This window comes from Solanum lycopersicum, chromosome 8 (genome assembly GCF_036512215.1).
Source record: "Solanum lycopersicum chromosome 8, SLM_r2.1".
NCBI classification, from domain to species: Eukaryota; Viridiplantae; Streptophyta; class Magnoliopsida; order Solanales; family Solanaceae; genus Solanum; species Solanum lycopersicum.
Window position 1 is genome coordinate 37,444,020 of NC_090807.1, and position 17,339 is coordinate 37,461,358.

General features: G+C 34.3%; 1 protein-coding gene and 1 long non-coding RNA gene across 5 annotated transcripts in view; one reads left to right on the forward strand and one right to left on the reverse strand.

The window, feature by feature from the left end:
• LOC101264235 (dnaJ homolog subfamily C GRV2) overlaps positions 1-1,371 on the reverse strand; it is a 51,860-nt gene extending 50,489 nt beyond the window's left edge. For 2 of the 4 annotated variants that reach the window (XM_069287936.1, XM_010326477.4), the window contains exon 1: positions 375-1,371. In XM_069287936.1, the coding sequence (XP_069144037.1) occupies positions 375-836 (462 nt within the window). In that variant the 5' untranslated portion in view covers positions 837-1,371. The remainder of the gene's footprint in view (positions 1-374) is intronic. The other 2 variants (XM_069287935.1, XM_004244803.5) reach the window with 1 other exon arrangement.
• Positions 1,372-3,259: 1,888 nt separating this feature from the next.
• LOC101264040 (uncharacterized) lies at positions 3,260-16,846 on the forward strand. The gene is made up of 2 exons (XR_182991.5): positions 3,260-3,526; positions 16,131-16,846. It is a non-coding gene; the product is annotated as an uncharacterized lncRNA (long non-coding RNA).
• The last annotated feature ends 493 nt before the right edge of the window (positions 16,847-17,339 follow it).

Consider the following 17,339-nt stretch of genomic DNA (forward strand, 5'->3'; position numbering starts at 1 on the left):
GTAATGAGCACCAAAGAAATAGGGGTAGTGAAAGATCCTACAAAAGCATTGCATCATCATTTCCTCATTTAACCTATCTCATAGTTCCTCTATCAACTAAAAATTGGTGTTTTAACAACATTCCACTACAGTTTTCCGCATAAGTGCATTCTGATAGGGAACACTTTATTTTAAGTGATCTTATTGTTCCCTGTATGAATTCTCACTGTAAGATAAAATAAGACGGGTATTGTTTCACATAAGTCACCTGATGGTCATGAAAAAAATTAAGGGAACAAGTTCATGGCAATGCATCTACCATAGAAAGAATTGTGTAAAGCTAATACCATAAGACTGCAAGCTATTAAAATCAGACAAGGAGGAAAAACACTTACAAAAGGAACCCACTTTGAAGTCCTCCTCTTTAGATGCAAAACAGGAAACTCTCCCACCGCTCCAAGCTTATTCCACCTTATTCTATGCAACTCTGTCAAAATGCTTGCTCTATACTTGGAAGAAAACTTCATAGACTTGAACTTCCCACGGCCATCAGTCCTGACACTTATGGTAAACTCATTTGAATTATCATCCCTGCCAATAATAGGGGCGGCACCATCATAATCAGTCCCAACATCGTAGGAGTTGGTGACTGATAATGTAGCTGGATCGAGTGTAATCAAAGTGAAATTCGATATACAAAAAATCCTTTTGTATCGACCTCTCCATGAGTGTTTGACAACCATATAACGGGCCAAGTACTCGGGCTCCTCGGAGGCATGAGAAGGTGGAACCGAATAGGAGGATGTGGATTCAGAAGGTGTTTGCTGGTCAGAAGCGTGTCGGCTGACAAAATCCATTTGAGGAAGGTATTGAAGAGAGTAAGGCTGTGGTGGACTAGGGCGCAGGAAAAACCATATCCCCGAACCACCGGCCGGCCCAGCCGATGACGGTCTCTGTTGAGACTGATTGGCACCCAGCCTTCAAAGTCACACAGATTTTTTATTATTATTATACTTTATCGCAATCAAAATCCAAATTTCATGACCATGGAAATTTCAATATTCAACGATCAATCTGCACAAAACCCTATCTCTCGTCAATTTCTTCTTATATAATAAATAAACCACAGAACCCCAATCAGCGAATTCCGAAAGATGAAGAAAACTTTTACTATTAATCTGAAAGAGATATATGGAAAACAAAAAATAGCAACAGATCACAGAAGTTGGTTCATCACTATACGTATAATGGGTTCATTCCTCTTTGACAGCCTCGATTATTGCCTAAGCAGTAAGGCACTTCTATTCGCACCAAAACATTTCTTTTTTTGCCCACAGCTCCCTCCTATTTGAAATAACTTCACTATTATCCTCCTCACTTGACCAAAATGATACTACCAACTAGTCAATTTAGGATTTTATCATCTTCTAAAATTTAATCAAAATAAAATACACCGTTTTCATCCAACTATCATAATGATAAACTTAAAATTGTTGGGAAAAGATACCAAAAGTCCTAGACTATGATCGAAATTTTAAAAATACAATTTAATTAAATTAAAGTTCTATTATTCTCTAAAAAAATTTGTAATTTTGTATACCTTTTGGCTTACGTGACATTTAAATATCTCACACGCCCCTCAATTGTGTGAAATCGTGGAGTATGTCACATAAGACAAAATGTGTAAAAAGAAACTACAAAAAAAAGAGGTCCAGGGGTAATGAATCCTTAGTTTAGTTAAGGTATGGCGTTGAGATTTCGATCATAGTCTAGGAGATATTTGCGCCTTATCCCTAAATTATTTTCAAAACTCTAAATATCATCAATTTTATTATTTATTTTACGCACTTAACTAATTTCTTTTTTTAAAATAAAATTTGGCTTATATTGGACGAATAAAATTATAAGAAAAAAAGACATAATGTAGTGAGTAAAAATTTAAATGGCCTAACTTTGACTTATATATAGGGAAATTATGTCTAGTGTCTTTCAAAGTGTTTGATTTTAAATTTTTATCCTGCAAAGTTTTTTATTTTAAATTTTTGTTTTGTACTTAATGATTCTTTTTAAAATAAAATGAGCTTAATGTGAAAATATAGCTTGGAGATTAAAATAGTAATTTATGTCTCATGAGCAACAATTTGTACTATATCGCTAGTGCAAAAATTACAACTTATGTCTCGTCGACAATATACATATGTTTTCTTTTGCTTATATGGCAGAACGTATGGTCAATTTTACAGATCTCGTGTCTTCAAGTGTATTGAAAGTCTACTTTATGGGAAAAAATTAAAACGTCTTCCTTAAGGGCAATTTTTTTTGGCAGGGTCAAAATCAAAACCACATTTTATGAAAGCATTTTTGTAAGAAATTTCTTACGAGAAACAAATATTGAGATCAACTAATTTTAAAAGTCAATTATGAACTTTACATGTTTAGTCCCTAAATTCACTTTAGACCTAAAATAATGACAATTTATAGTCAAGCTTTCTCTCTCGTGCACATCTCTTCCCCTTCATTCTCAACGTCGATAATTTGTTATCATGGCTTAATATTTTACCATTGCAAAAACATTCTGATGAGTTAGTGGGAAGTTGGACGAGTGATAACACTCAAAATCACTCTCTAAAATCAATTAAAATAGTGACTGATCGCCGTCAGTAAAAAATTCAACAAAGAGTTGACATCAAATCCCACAAGGAATGGTATATCATGGGAAATTCCTTATCAAGAAATTTGGAACTTAAATTAACTCATTTGTAATAGTAAGAGCTATTGGCGGAATTATGCCACCAACTAAATATAATGTTTTGGTTATCAATAAACACAATTGAACTAAAATGTTAACGAAATCAAGAGCTAACAAGAAGTCAAGGGGTGCGGAGATTGGAATCGATATCACAGAGTGGTAATTGTGTTATCCTATAGTGATGAACATTCATGAATAGGCTAAGTCATCTTCATTGATGTTTGCCACCACCCCCCTCCACCGAGATACCCCCGAGACGTGGACACAGGACGTAGGACCACACGTGATCCCAAGATAACCCTGTTGGTATGATCATGAGCATACTTAAGATAATAAAGGATGCGGAAGCTAAATTATAATTAAAATGAAAGATGGGGAATACTCATATACTATAACAGAGATATATGAAAATCGATGAGTTTAATACAAAGAAGATTAACTCAAAAACCACTTTCTATCATAGTTCAAAATGATAATTAAAATGAAAGATAAGAATTTTTTTAAAAGTGCGGCATTTAGAATTTTTTTAAAAGTTCAATTTTCACCAAAATTAGAGCCAAAAATAAGTGTAACTAAATTTTTTTTTTAAAAAAAAATAAAAGACGCTTGTTTCTAAGAATAGAGTCTTGAGTAAGAAAACCCTAGTAGCATCTGTTTGGCAGCAATCTCAGCATAGTTCAGAGCTCTCAGCATTTAATCTGTGTATTCTCAAAACAAAGAAAGCACATGTGTAACTAGAAACGATCTCAACTATATCTCTATTTTCTACGTTACTCGAATATGTTGCTTAAATATCAGGTATGCCCACCTGCTCGAGCTGATTTTTTCCGTCTCTAAGTATGATATGTTGTTTGTTTTGTGCAATTTATACCTTTGCTTGTTGATATATTCCTTTTCTTTTGAACTAGCTGGTCGTTCTTTTAAATATGAAAGTTTGTGGTATGATAAGATCCAAACTAAGAATGGGATTATTCCTAAGAGAATAGTGCGTTTCTAATTGTTCTGGAAACAGAGGTACTCGAAGCTAAATGAACTAAAATAGTGTTTGAGAGACTACAGAGAGAGAGAGAGAGAGAGTTGTATTAAACATGAATTACAAGTGAAGTATTTTTCTGATTTTTAGTCGAGCAGTGATAGAAAGTAGTTGCAGTTGTTCAACTGATCCATGTGCGGCATCACGTGCCACTAGTTCCTAACAACTTTCTATCTAGCTAAAAAATTGCAGTTGCTATTGCACTATTCTGAAGTTATCTAATATAAATAGATCATATCATAGTGTATTGTGTATGTCTAAAGAATCAATTATATTTTACAATCAAATTCTTCCGTTCTTGTCTAACTGAAACTATGTTTACTGTCTACTATAATCTTAGGTATGCCGCCTCTTTCGCAAGTTTTATTAAGTTTCATCTCTAATTCTGCTTGTTTGGTTTCTTTGTATACTATTGTTGCTAATGTTCTGATAGTTGCTAGAGTGGTACTAAAATTGAGAAATCTATCGTGAATAACAACTGAATCTGGGTGTAGCTCGTCGCACCAGACTTGCCTAGTGCGGGTTACCTCTCCTATGTGGTTTGCCAGCTATTGCATAGGAGCGGGTGTTTTACCATGTGCGCACCCAAAGGGTAGCGACCGTGGATTTTCCTTGTCATTAAAAAAAAACAACTCAACAATTGTTCAACATTTACGGCAAATAGAGCAGGCGGAAAGAGTTGTTGTAGTTGTTAAAACTGATCCACATGGGTAGTAACGTGCCATTAAATCCTGAGAGATTTCTATCTAACTAAAATAAATTAGGAATTTCAATCATTAATTTCATTTATTGCTTGATGGCATGAAGTTTCATTTCTAGCCGCTTTCTTTGTATTTGGTGTGGCTCAGCCTCTCCGGGGAAAATTAAATATATTAAGTGGGCAGTCATATTATTTAATGATAAGCATATATATAAAAACATATAGCAAAGACAAGAATGAGAAACTCTTTTTCTAGTACATTTATTATGCCTTATAGTTTGTCAACAAACCTCTGGAACAATTTAACCTCCTCTTCTTCCTCATAATCGTGGAGTTCTGCTATTTCGAGCATCTAACAAGAACAGAATATTGTAGTAAGAAAATGGGAGCAGGAAATAGGAAAAAAAACAGGAAAATATAAGAGGTTAGTAACTGAAGAATGTAGTTTAAAGCACAACAACACCCATATTGCTTCTGTGGAAATTTCTTCACTTTCCTCCACAAGAGTTTGTATTGTCTCTAGTTTCTTTTGGAGCATGATAATTCCTCTATGGAGGTCTTCCTACTCACTAGTAACACCATTCAGATTTCTCTATTATTATTCACTTATGCTCCTTTTGCTAACAATATCATCATACTTGGTAATATCAATCTGTAAGTTCTCACTGTAACAGCGCTAAACATCATAATTATCCTAAATATATAATTAATTATTTGATTAATAAGATGGAGGGGTATTTTGGGGAGAGAGGACCGACATTGGGCTCTTGAAGTGAAGTCTTGCTCCACCTAAGTTCAAACCTAGGTGCAACCAATGAATTAAAGTGGTTTTTTATTTAAGCTATTGAATTAATGTAATTAATTAATAATGATTATTCATTATCTGATTTAAAGTAAAATAAAAATCAAATTTTTATTAAATAAACAAAACCTTATTGACTAAGTTCTAAAACTAGACTCCTAAGCCTCCTAGAACTCCCACTCTCTCACGTTTATCTCTCCACTCTCACGCTCAATCTCTCTTATTCTTTCTCACATTTTTTCTCTGCCAAAATAATATACAAAAGCAGAAAAAAACCAAGTTCTTCACCCTAGAAGAACTCACACGAAATAATAAGAAAACAAACGTTAATCTCACACTAGGCTAAGGGAGGTTGTCATTCGAGAGGAGTTGATATTGAGGAGGCCTAAACGTGTGCTTGGGTGAAGTTTTTGGGAAGCAGGTCAAGATTTTAACGTCAAAAAGGTATGGGTTCTCTTCCCTCTTGGTCGCTTTCCAAAGACACCCCTTAAGGTTCAGACGAATCTATTCCAAAAACTAGGATTGTTCCCCGTTGCATGTCCCTGTCACTAGCTCCCATTGAATCATAGGTTGGTTATGTTTGCTGGTAGAAAACTAGGGATGAAACGTGTTTTCATGATGACTATGTGTTTATATGTATGTTTAGAATTATGTGACTTATGTTGATGTTTCCAAAAATATAATTATGTGTGTATGTGTGTGTTGTCGTGGCTATTGTTCATGGTTTAGGACTTGAAATTGCATGATAGTTCTTTATATTTCATGTACACATGTTGATGTAAATGTGATGTTCATATGGGTTGAACTGTGGCTGATTTGAGGGATAATCGCTTGTCTAAACGAATCCATCAAAACACACCAAATACGTTCTAAATGCACTACGAAATTCCCCTAAGAACTAAGGTGTAATTTGATGAAAGGATGCTGAAAAATTAAAAGAAAACTTGCAGCTTCTAAAGATGAATTTCGGTCAGCAAAGAGGGTTCAAAATGTTGAAAAAAATGAATTAAAACAAGTGAGGTCATGGAGGATTGAACTCGTGACCTCACCATGTTAAAAACCATGAAAATAAAGAAGTTAAAATAAATGTGCTGAATGGGATTCGAACCATGGTATTAGCTTGAAAATGTAAGTTAAAACAAAAAAATAAGAAATAAGAGGAGTGAGATTCGAATCCACTACCTCTTAATCAGATTTAAAGAGGAGAATAAAAGAAAAATAAAGGGGGAGGCATGTGGGAATCGAACCCACGACCTTTAAGGAAGATTAAGGAGGAGAATAAAAAAAATCTAAAGGGGGAGGCGTGTGGGAATTGAACCCACAACCTCTTAGGCAGATTAAGGAGGTGAATAAAAGTAAAATCAAGGGGGAGGCTTGTGGGAATCGAACGCACGACCTCTTAGGCAGATTTAAGGAGGAGAATAAAAGAAAAATAAAGGGGGAGGCGTGTGGAAATCTAACCCACGACCTCTTAATTAGATTTAAGGAGGAGAATAAAAGAAAAATAAAGAGAGGTTGTTGGGCTTTTATCCCATAACCTCATAGACAACTCGAAATAGACAAGGAGAAATAGATAAAAAATAAATAAATAAAAGGGGATGTGGGGCTTTGATCCCACAACCCCTCGGCCAAGATAAAGAATTTTCAAATGATAGAACTAAAAAGGAAATAGTGATGTTAGGGCTCGATCTAGGGTCCCAATGACACGTGGATTAGAATAAATAAAAAGAAAAATGTAAAGTGTTATCCAAGGGATTTTAAATTGGGTTCCCTTGCCCGAATTCCGTACATGAATTAAATATTCAAGAATAATGCTGCCTACTGAGATCGAAATTGAGATCTTGGCATAAATACAAGATGCATAAGTCTTGTACTACATAATCTTCGAAGATATGAATTATTTAAACAAACGATGAATGAAGCCTCATGACTTGTATGTATAGACCCATAAGTCTAGCATACGTTTAAAAATAAGTCAACCTAAGATGTATGTAATGAAATGATGTAACCCTAGAAGGGTTAAGTAAGAGGGTAACACACTAAATGTCCATGTCCGTTGGCACATAATGAAATGAACAATGAAATGATGAAATGAACAAAGAAATGATGAAATGAACAATGTAATTATGAAACCCTATAAGGGTTAAGTATGAGTGTGAAACACACTAAATGTCCAATTGCATTGGCATATGATGAAATGAACATTCACGTAAAATGGGGTGCGTAATTATGAAGAGAAAATTTACTAATGTTAATGAACGTGGTGACAACATGATATGAGGCTTATGTGAAAGATGAGAGCAATCTTAAATGATCCTAAGTAAATGTTACCAAAACGTACTCACCTATGAGAGTGTAAAGTTAATGAAGAGACTTGTCTCTATGAACACTCTAATGAAAGTATTGAGATTAACACATTGAATACTAATGATGAGATGAGAAATCATCTATTGAGATATGATGTTCTCATACTAGAAGCCAACTTCCGTGACGTATGCGTTAAATATAATGAAACTTTATAATGAGAATCGATAGACTAGCTATGAGCGGTGCTTCCTTCTTTCGGGAAGGGCGGAGGTTCATGTAACTCTCATTAGATCAGACTGTCCGGTATGTCGGGTATAGGTCTCCTTATATCTCCTAGTATTCGAACCTATACTGCCAATATAGGGATCTGGCGGGGTTCAATCCCCATGTACGCTAGCATGTTTTGGGTAACTTTGGCTGGTGATTCCACCTTTTTCGGTGTGAGGTTTCATGACACTGGATTTCATGATGCTCACATGATCTTTTGGGTTAAAGTTAAAGTTTATAATGAATGAATGAGGTCAGCCTCAAATGATGCACATAACAAAATGAGCGATACCAAAGGTGTTAGGATAGGATAATCAAAAGGTGAGTTAGATTCAAGTAATGACATTAGGTCATTCTTCACCATTGCACAACGAACCCGATGAAAGGCTTAAACTACATCCTAGGTATAGCTTGTGTTTACTCTGGCCCATAAATGAAATAAAATGAAGTACGTATGAATGAACAATACATTAAGATTCCGGTAAACATTCAAGTGTTCTTCTTGCTACTTTGCCATTTTGATTTTGTTCGAGTAAAAGTTGGATCAACTTGTTTGCATTGCTACCATTCCTAATCTATTTAACCGGTTAGTATTCGGAATTAGCATTTACATTATTTTTTATATTCGTACATTTGTGTGAGCTCATTGTTCTATTCTTTTGTTATGTATAAGTTGTTAAACAATTGCATATTGTCTCACCTTGAGTAATAAATGTGATTACTTGTGTAGTTATTTGATTGCTTTAACAGGTTTCAAACTTGAAATTCAAGTTGAAGATGAACCATGAAGAAAGATTTATTTGTTTATTTGAATCTAAATTTTTTTTCTTATTTTATTTATTCTAATGTTGTAATATTTGTAACTCTAGAGCTCTCATATATAAATTTATTTGGAGATCGTCTATGGGAGGGGGATTTACATGCCTACTTGTTCATTGTAATTTTTTTTAAAAAAGTTAGAAATCATGCCTATAGGTTTATCTTTAACCACCTAGAATTATTGTTTGTAGGTGTTATAATCTAACCAATTTTCAATTTGTCTGGCGCTTTTGTTAATAAGTCTTAAAAAAAATTAATAACTAGATTCCATTAATTTTGAATGTTAAAATCAAATCATAATAATTTAGTAGGCTAATTAGGTGTTTTAAAAATGTTATAACTTTTTAGCATTATCTTGTCATGTAGAAACCAGGCCTAACGATTAATTTGTTCATATCATTTAGATTTACAAAATCATGCATGCATGTGTTACTAAAATTAGTTAATATTTGTCCCTTTTTAAGATCTCTGCACTCATGATGCAATATGTCGTTTCTTAAAATAGTAATATTAAATTAGAATCATTTCATGCACTTAACAAATTACTTAGCTTTTAAAATATATTTCATAGTAAAACTTTTGCATTTAATAAATTTACCACCTTAATATTCTACTAGTTTTTTTTCTTACTTACAAAGTTTTGCAAACATAATTTTCTTAAAAGTCATTATTCAATCTTTTTTTAAAACTTTGGATTGATTATGACATTGTTTATTTTTGAAATAAATTATAAGCACTATCTCCTAACCTATCGTTAGTGGGAAAGTCAAAGGAACTATGAGGTCTAGTTCCAATTTTTAAAATTAAACCGACGCGTCCTTGGAAGTACCACCTACCCATGAATTTCAAAAGGAATTATGTGTATTTATGTGCATACATGTAAACTAAATCTTTTAAATCATTTACAAAAACATAAACTATTTTTTAGACCGACCTCAAATCAAAATTGTTTCTATGGTGGAGGAGCGCGATCAACAATATCGTGGCATCATCCCTATAAAGAAACAAACATTTTTTTAAAAATAAAAATTCCTTCTCAAAACTTATCAAATTTCAAACTTTACTTTCGCACATACTAATCGCTTAGTTTTTTCCAATTTAGTTTATAACATAGTCTCATATGCTTAAATAAAAATAAAACTTGATTGTTTATTTATTGCTATCACCTAGCCTTGCATGCTCAAATTAATGAAAAAGTAATAAAATAGTATTAATTTTTTTTTGTTATCACTTAGCAAGATTAAATAAATTAATAAATGAAGTGACCTTGACTGTTAATTGTAACCCTCACATAGATTGCATGAAATACGGTCGGGACCCACATTTGTGGACCTCAAGGGATGCCTAACACCTTCCCCTCGAGGTAATTTGGACCCTTACCCTAATCTCTGGCTCGTTGAACTTAGCTAGACTTAGTTAGGTTAGATAGGTGCCCTAACGCGCCTTAATTCGTTAGGTGGCGACTCCAAACTCAAAATTCCAAAATAGTTGTTAGGTCGTGCACAAAACCCGTTTTCTTCAAAAATGGGGTGCGACACAAAGTGTTACTGAAACTTACCCCACAAATCTGGAAACAGGTTATAAGTAATAATAGACATCGGGGTTTGAATCCTAAATATGATGGTCCATTCGAAGTGGTGAAATGAGTGAGTGAAGTTGCTTATAGATTTAAGCTGCCAGAAAGGTTGAAAATTCATCCCACTTTCCATGTGAGTTTCTTGAAACCTTACTTTGCAGATGCAGATGATCCGGACAAAAACAGGTCAAAGAGGGTCCTTTATCGGTACCTACATAGTATGATGCTGAAATTGATAAGATCCTTGATCACTGAGTTTTGGGCACAAGTAAGAAGAATATTGAGATAGAATTCGTGGTTCATTCGAAAGGAAAGAGTGCAGTTGATGCAGTTTGGGAGAAGGCGAAAGACTTATGGCAGTTTGATGCTCAAATCGAGGACTATCTTAAAATAGTCTCGATGAGGACATCGAGTTCAAGTGGTGCGGGTAGTCTGTTAGACCCATAAACTACTTTATCTAAGTATGTGCAGATATGTCAAGGACTTAGGCATTGGTCTTGACATGAATGGGGGCAAAATAGTGCAACACATGTTCAAGGTGCTTGAGTGTTGTCAAAGCAACTTGAACATGCAAGGATTACGTGCGGGCTGGAGTCATCAGCAAGGCAGCGTATTGGCTTGACAAGTCAAAGTTGTGAAGACTTGACGATGGCAAAAACAAAGGCATTTCACGTGAATTGCTGAAATAAAACAAAGTGTTGGAGGGAAGCTAAAATATTCTAAGTATTGGGAGCTGACTGAAATATTCTAAGTGTTGGAATGTAGCCTGAAATATTCTAAGTATTAGAAATATTTCCTGTGGATAAGGATGTAATTTGAATTAGATTCCATCTGTTAGAAATATAGTTGTTGGAAACTTTAGTTTGAATCCTGTGATGACAAGTGTCGGACAAGTGTCATTTTTAACTGCTACATGTAACTGCCATGTGCAGAAATTTTATTAAGGTGGATATTTTGTTTAAGTCTAAGGAGAGTGATTTCTGGCCTTAGACAAATTCGTGAAGCCTTCCCTTTGTACTAATTATAAGATTAATAAAGGTTGGGACGAGTTCTTGTACATTCTGTTCGCTGTTCAACTTTGCTGCTTAAGTATTTCTATACTTAGTCAAATCTGTGTGAGTAAGATAGGCTGAAAGTTGCAGACGTTTGCAAGACTGCCTATGGAGGTGTTCGATAAAAATAAACCGACCCTCTTTCAATAACCCTCTTACCAAAGGTTATCCTAAGACTTACTTAAGTAAAACAAGAAGAGACTGTCCATACACCCTCTTCAAGCACACCTAATAATCCTTAAGACTACATAAGATAAGATCATTCCCTTTGCACTACATAGACTTTCTACCAAAGGTTACTCTAAGACTCAGTTTAGTAAGACATGAAAAGACCACCCATACACCCTCTTCAAGCCTACCTAGGAAATCCTCAAAGCTACCCTTGATACGGATCCTTTTATTCAACCTACATTAACTTAAATAATAATCATTCATTAAGTCAATTAATATACAATTAAGCATTTAGAGGACATCACGTAATGGTTTTGGAGAAGACCTAGGGAAACCAAATCCTAGCATCTTCAAAGCCTACTCGTTCAATGTCTAGATAGTGTGCGAGTCGACTAACTAAATGTTGTAGAACTTCTCCAACACTAGAATGCATCCTACATGATGTAAATATGCATTAACATTCATAGACCATACTATCTAGACATGGAATGCGGAGTCTACCCTACTCCGATGGAGTGTGTTTTACTTGCCAAGGGTAGAACTAGGACACATCCCATGTAGGCATATGACTAAGGAATATCAAGGGTTTGTTTGTATCCTAGTCTCATAATAAGTAGAGTCACTACCACAAGCATATTCTCTCGGTGCTTTGCCTTAGTTCTCATTAAGTAAGTTCAATCACAATAAGGCATATGAAAAGGCAACACTTCATAGTATTACCAAAGCATAATACCTCTACCAAGGATGGGTCCTCTAGGGCTGCTACTTAATGGTTATATGGATAGCTCAATAACTTCCTTAGAGATGGTTTCATGTTGTTCCAACAAACCTATCCCTAATTCAATCATTCACACAAGAAGGATACTATTACGTCTTTCGATTTCAAGGATATCATAATATTCTTTCTATATTGAAGCTTCCAAGTTATTGACCTTCTTTACAGGTCCAAGGTCATTTACTAGTCATACTTAGAAGGGTACCATCTTAGGACTACCGATCCTAGACTTTCATTCAACATTTATTCATACACATACACATATATGACACAGGTACTTAATGTTACAAAGTCAAGAGTCAACCTTCATATACTAAGCATGTATAGTTTTCCCGGACATGGACCCCAACTAATGCAAGATTAATAACTTTTTAAAACAGAAACTGGTACTAAATACCCTAATGAGGAGAACTCACCAACTGTGGATTGGAAGTTCTAAACACTTACAAAGAACTCACCAACTGTGGATTGGAAGTTCTAAACACTTACAAGTGTATAGAAGTAATAATAATGTTTTTTCCTAAGAAATTTTTTACAACCAACATACACCATGTAGGTTCATGTTGTCTATCTTATAATCCAAGTAGGAAGGGTTGCCCTATAACTTACCGGGGTATACATCATATTTATCTGATGTGCATCCACTAACTTGGCAAAGGTCTAAAAGAGTTGACTTTCAAAGCGACATAATCAATCCTACATCGGCACACAGTTATGGGACACAACCTTTATAAGTTAAAGTTCTCTCGGTGCAAATAATCCTCCCACAATAATACTTATATGATATAGTCATATTTATGTAGACTATATGTATATCTTAACAAAGTGTGAGAGAGCTAAATCTTTCTCTCTAAATCATATGTAAAAAATTTCTTTTTAAAACATATCTTTCAAATCAAGTTCATCGCTTAAATAATGAGAAACTTTCGATAACATACATATGTTGTGATTTCTCAAAATTTAATTAATAGCATAACCAGTTCTAAAATCATGCTTTGAACATATAAGCTTCATGAGTCATAAAATAATGTCATGTCAAGAACTAATAAGGATTATAATAGTAAAGAATTCATTATCATAAATAAATAGTTCTAAAAATCATTCCGGGTCATAAAATGGTGAAGTTGGAAGAAGATTTATAAACCCTAACTATGGAATTAAATTCATAAAATTTAGGAGTTTCGATATGAGGAAGAAAGGAATTCTACATTGAAGTCCTACATAACTTAATTGATCCAATTACCCAAGAAAATGTATGATCATGGATGAAGAACCACAAAACTTTTCTTGAACATTGGTGATGAGTTCATGAAGTGTTGTCTTTTAACTCTACTAATTTAATGAGTAGGAGATATTAACTGGTGTTAAAATAAAGAAACTATGAAATTCTATGGTCAAATCTTACCTTGGTTGATGGATGAACCTTGGAGGAAATTAGTTTCTTGAGATTTTCTCTTTGTAGAGTAAAATTTTGAACTAGGGAGGTGACACACGACTTTTTGGTCTTCTATTAGTATTTCTGACGTGTCCTATCATCCATATAATTTCTTGGGCATGCAGCAGACATGCAGCAAGGCAGTAGTCATTGCCTCTAAATGGGTTGATGCCTTGAAAACTAGAATCACATACCTAGAATTTTGATAGATCATGGGTTACCTAATTCTTCATATTCTAGGAGATATGATAGATTGAAGTTGACCCTTATATGAACTCATGCGAAAAACATAGCAAGTAGAAAATCCTTGCGCTCACCCTAGTCTTATAGGTTCCTATGACCGTAAACCATATCTAATACATTTCCCTCACTTGGGAATGAACCTTAAGACACATATATACAAATTAGAAACCATCACGTTCGACCTATATCATATGACAGATGGTTCAGATATTTTTTAAAAGACATAGGCGTTGAAGTGTGCGACCATCTAATCTAAAACACATTTTTTAGTTGATTATATTTTCAACACGCCTCCAGAAGTAAGGGCTTGATTTACTTTCAAGGGCCAAGCACGTGGAAATTCTTTTTGATTTTGGTAGCGGTCAAATTCGATCACTGGACCTTTGCCTGCTCGGATATCATGTTGAAGTGTGTGACCATCTTTTCTAAAAGTTTAAGCTATTAGAGAGAGCACACTTTTATTATTCGATTATATTTTCAACAATAGGGCATTACAATTGTAGTCCATATTTTCACATTTTTATTTGTATAAGCTTGACTTCAAGACTTTACTTTTGTTATTTCCTTTATTTTTATTTTCATGTTTTGAGATATATTCGATTATGATGAAAAATTGACTTACATATCCATCGAAAAGAGTAGATACAGTCATGGCCTTGAATTTAGCAGTTTTCTATAGAACTTATTTTCTTCATCATTGTAATTAGTAAAGATTGTTACCTCATTAGGAATTTAAAATAAGGTCTAGCCCCACCTTCCTTGCACTTGGGGTTGTTGAGGATTTTTATTTTATTAATAAATTCCGCTAGATACGCTGTCTAGAGGTATAAATTTGTCAAAAAAAAAAAAAGATTCAGTAATTTATCACTTGATATATTCTTAAACTAAAGGATATTTAACCTGGATATTGGACTCCTAAAATATTGGAATGAATTATATTTGTAGATCACTTTGAATTCTGCCTTTTTCTCTATTCTTTTCAATAGAAAATTTTTCCCTTGTTGATTATGAAGAGGAGAAGGTTTAATGCAGAGAAATTTCTCTCTTGTGTTAAAATTGTCTGGTTGCATTGTTGTGATTGAATAGATAAATGTTGAGTAATTGTATCAAAGTAAATGTATAAAGCACAAACACAGTGAAGCAAGCCATTTAAGAAGTTCCGTTTATTAGCTTGGACTTGTCTATACATTTTCCTAGTTCGAAAGGATACAAATTTATTTGCTAAGACTTGTCTATGCTTTTGAACTCTCAAATATGACTTTGAAATTAGATTCTCGAAACAGTTACGAATATTTCTTGGAATGGTTGAGTCATATTTGTCATGCAACAGATCAAACATGGACATGTTTAATTTACAATTTTTTGTGCTGCTGCTGATCTTATTTCATGCTTCTTTTTCTGCCATACACGCAACAAGCATACTGTGTTACTGAGTAGAAGGAGTGCCATTAAGCCACGCCATACTAAAATTCCAATTTCAATGATCTGACCAAGTGCTTGACTGTCCTTGCCAGGCGTGAGAATGTAAATTGATATGCCATAACTGAGTGCTATCGAGGAAACTGTCGACCACATGATTACCATCAAACCCCACATGAAAAGCCTGCGCCTGAAGGGCAATCCACTTATCAGCAGCATTATTTTGCTGAGAGAAGAAACAAAAGCAATGGTGTTGGCATGAAGGAAAAATCGATACGATTTGGGATGAATATAAACCATTACTGATTGCCCAGTTTTATGTGAGGGTATTCCCTGATTAGTTAGTTTTCCAAGAATCACCTTTTGATGGGATCTTTTGGGCCTCATTTCCCCCTAAATACACCGGTGGTGCAGATACTTCAGAATGGTTATATCCAGCAGAGCCGTTGGAAATTTTTTTACCATTCTGAATATCTTTTACCCTTAAACCTCCAGCTTCTCGAAGACACTCTCCAATTGATAGATCATTCACGCCCCCTCCCACTCTGTTCTAAAATATCTAATGTTGTATTCTCATTTGCATCCATTGCATTCACACACTACAACAAAAATGATCATTGGCGGCAATTAACTTTTAATTGCCGCTAAATATGTATTTTTAGCGGCAATTGTCACTCTTTGTATATGTCTTTAAAGCCTTTAGCGATATTAGTTCTAATGGCACTTAACTAATGCCGCTAAAGACTTTAGTACTCTTTATTTATGTCAATATTTAATGCCGCTAAATGTTGTTTTTGTTGTAGTGACATCAATATGATGCGTCTTACGAAAGTACTAGGAAGTCTGCATGATACTGCTTATAAGAAATTGACATAGTCATGCATACCTCAATTTGCTTATGAGCAACAGCCAAATGCAGAATGTTGTGTCGATCACCATCCTTTGCATTCAAGAACACGTGGTCCCATCCAATCGCCATTAGCACCTTCAGAACCTCCAGCTGATTATGCTTCACACACAAATGCAAAATGTTTTCTCCATTGATCATCGTTCCTAGAGCTGCATGAGGCCTGACATGTATCAGTTCTTTGATGACTTCAACGCGGCCTTTGATGGCTGCAAGATGGAGAGGATTTCCACCATCGCAATCACGAGCCAGACACAGTTCAGCATTTACCAACAACAACATATGTATGATATGCAGGTGACTTTTGTGAATCCTATTCAGAAGCAAGTTGAGGATTTTGAACCAGAATTAACCTCACAAAGTCAATATGCCCACACAGTTCTGCTATGTGAAAAGGTGTTTCATTGAAGCTAGTTAAGGTAAGTCTATCAAGAATTAAAGTATCTTCTTCAAGTAATTCTTGTAAAACTCTAACATCTCCTTTAACTGAAGCTTCATACAGTCTTCTGCAGATCCATTTTCCTCTAGTAGATACTTTATTACAAATTGAATTGGATAATTTTATAGTTGCTGATATTTCTTTACTTATTGGATTGAGCCATCCTTGGAAAAGTCTTGCACAAAATTTTAGACTTGTTTAAATGATACTATTCACGATGCTTTAGATTAGGGTCGGCTTGATCATAAGAACACTAAAGCAATGACTTTTGAAATCCAAACTTTTTTGGGGTCTCCTTATTTTTCAATATATATAAGTCGAAACTCTCACCATTTTGTCCTTATCGTATCCCTAAAATAAATTAAATATTAAGTAATAATTATATTTAAATTCATGCATCAAACAAGATCTTATTGCAATCATATATTCTTGTACTAAATGTGGGTAATGAAGAGTCTATCAAAGACATTCACACAACAATGCAACATTATTTATATGTCCTTCTTGAATTCAAATTTGTGATTATCTTGAATTATACATTAGGTTAGTCTATATCATTTGTAAAATTTGCATTACCAATTTGTAATTGTAAAATTTCCTAGTGATTCTTTTTGTATTTTTTAAAACTTCATGCGTATTTATCTTCTTTTTGTTGAAAAATATGTA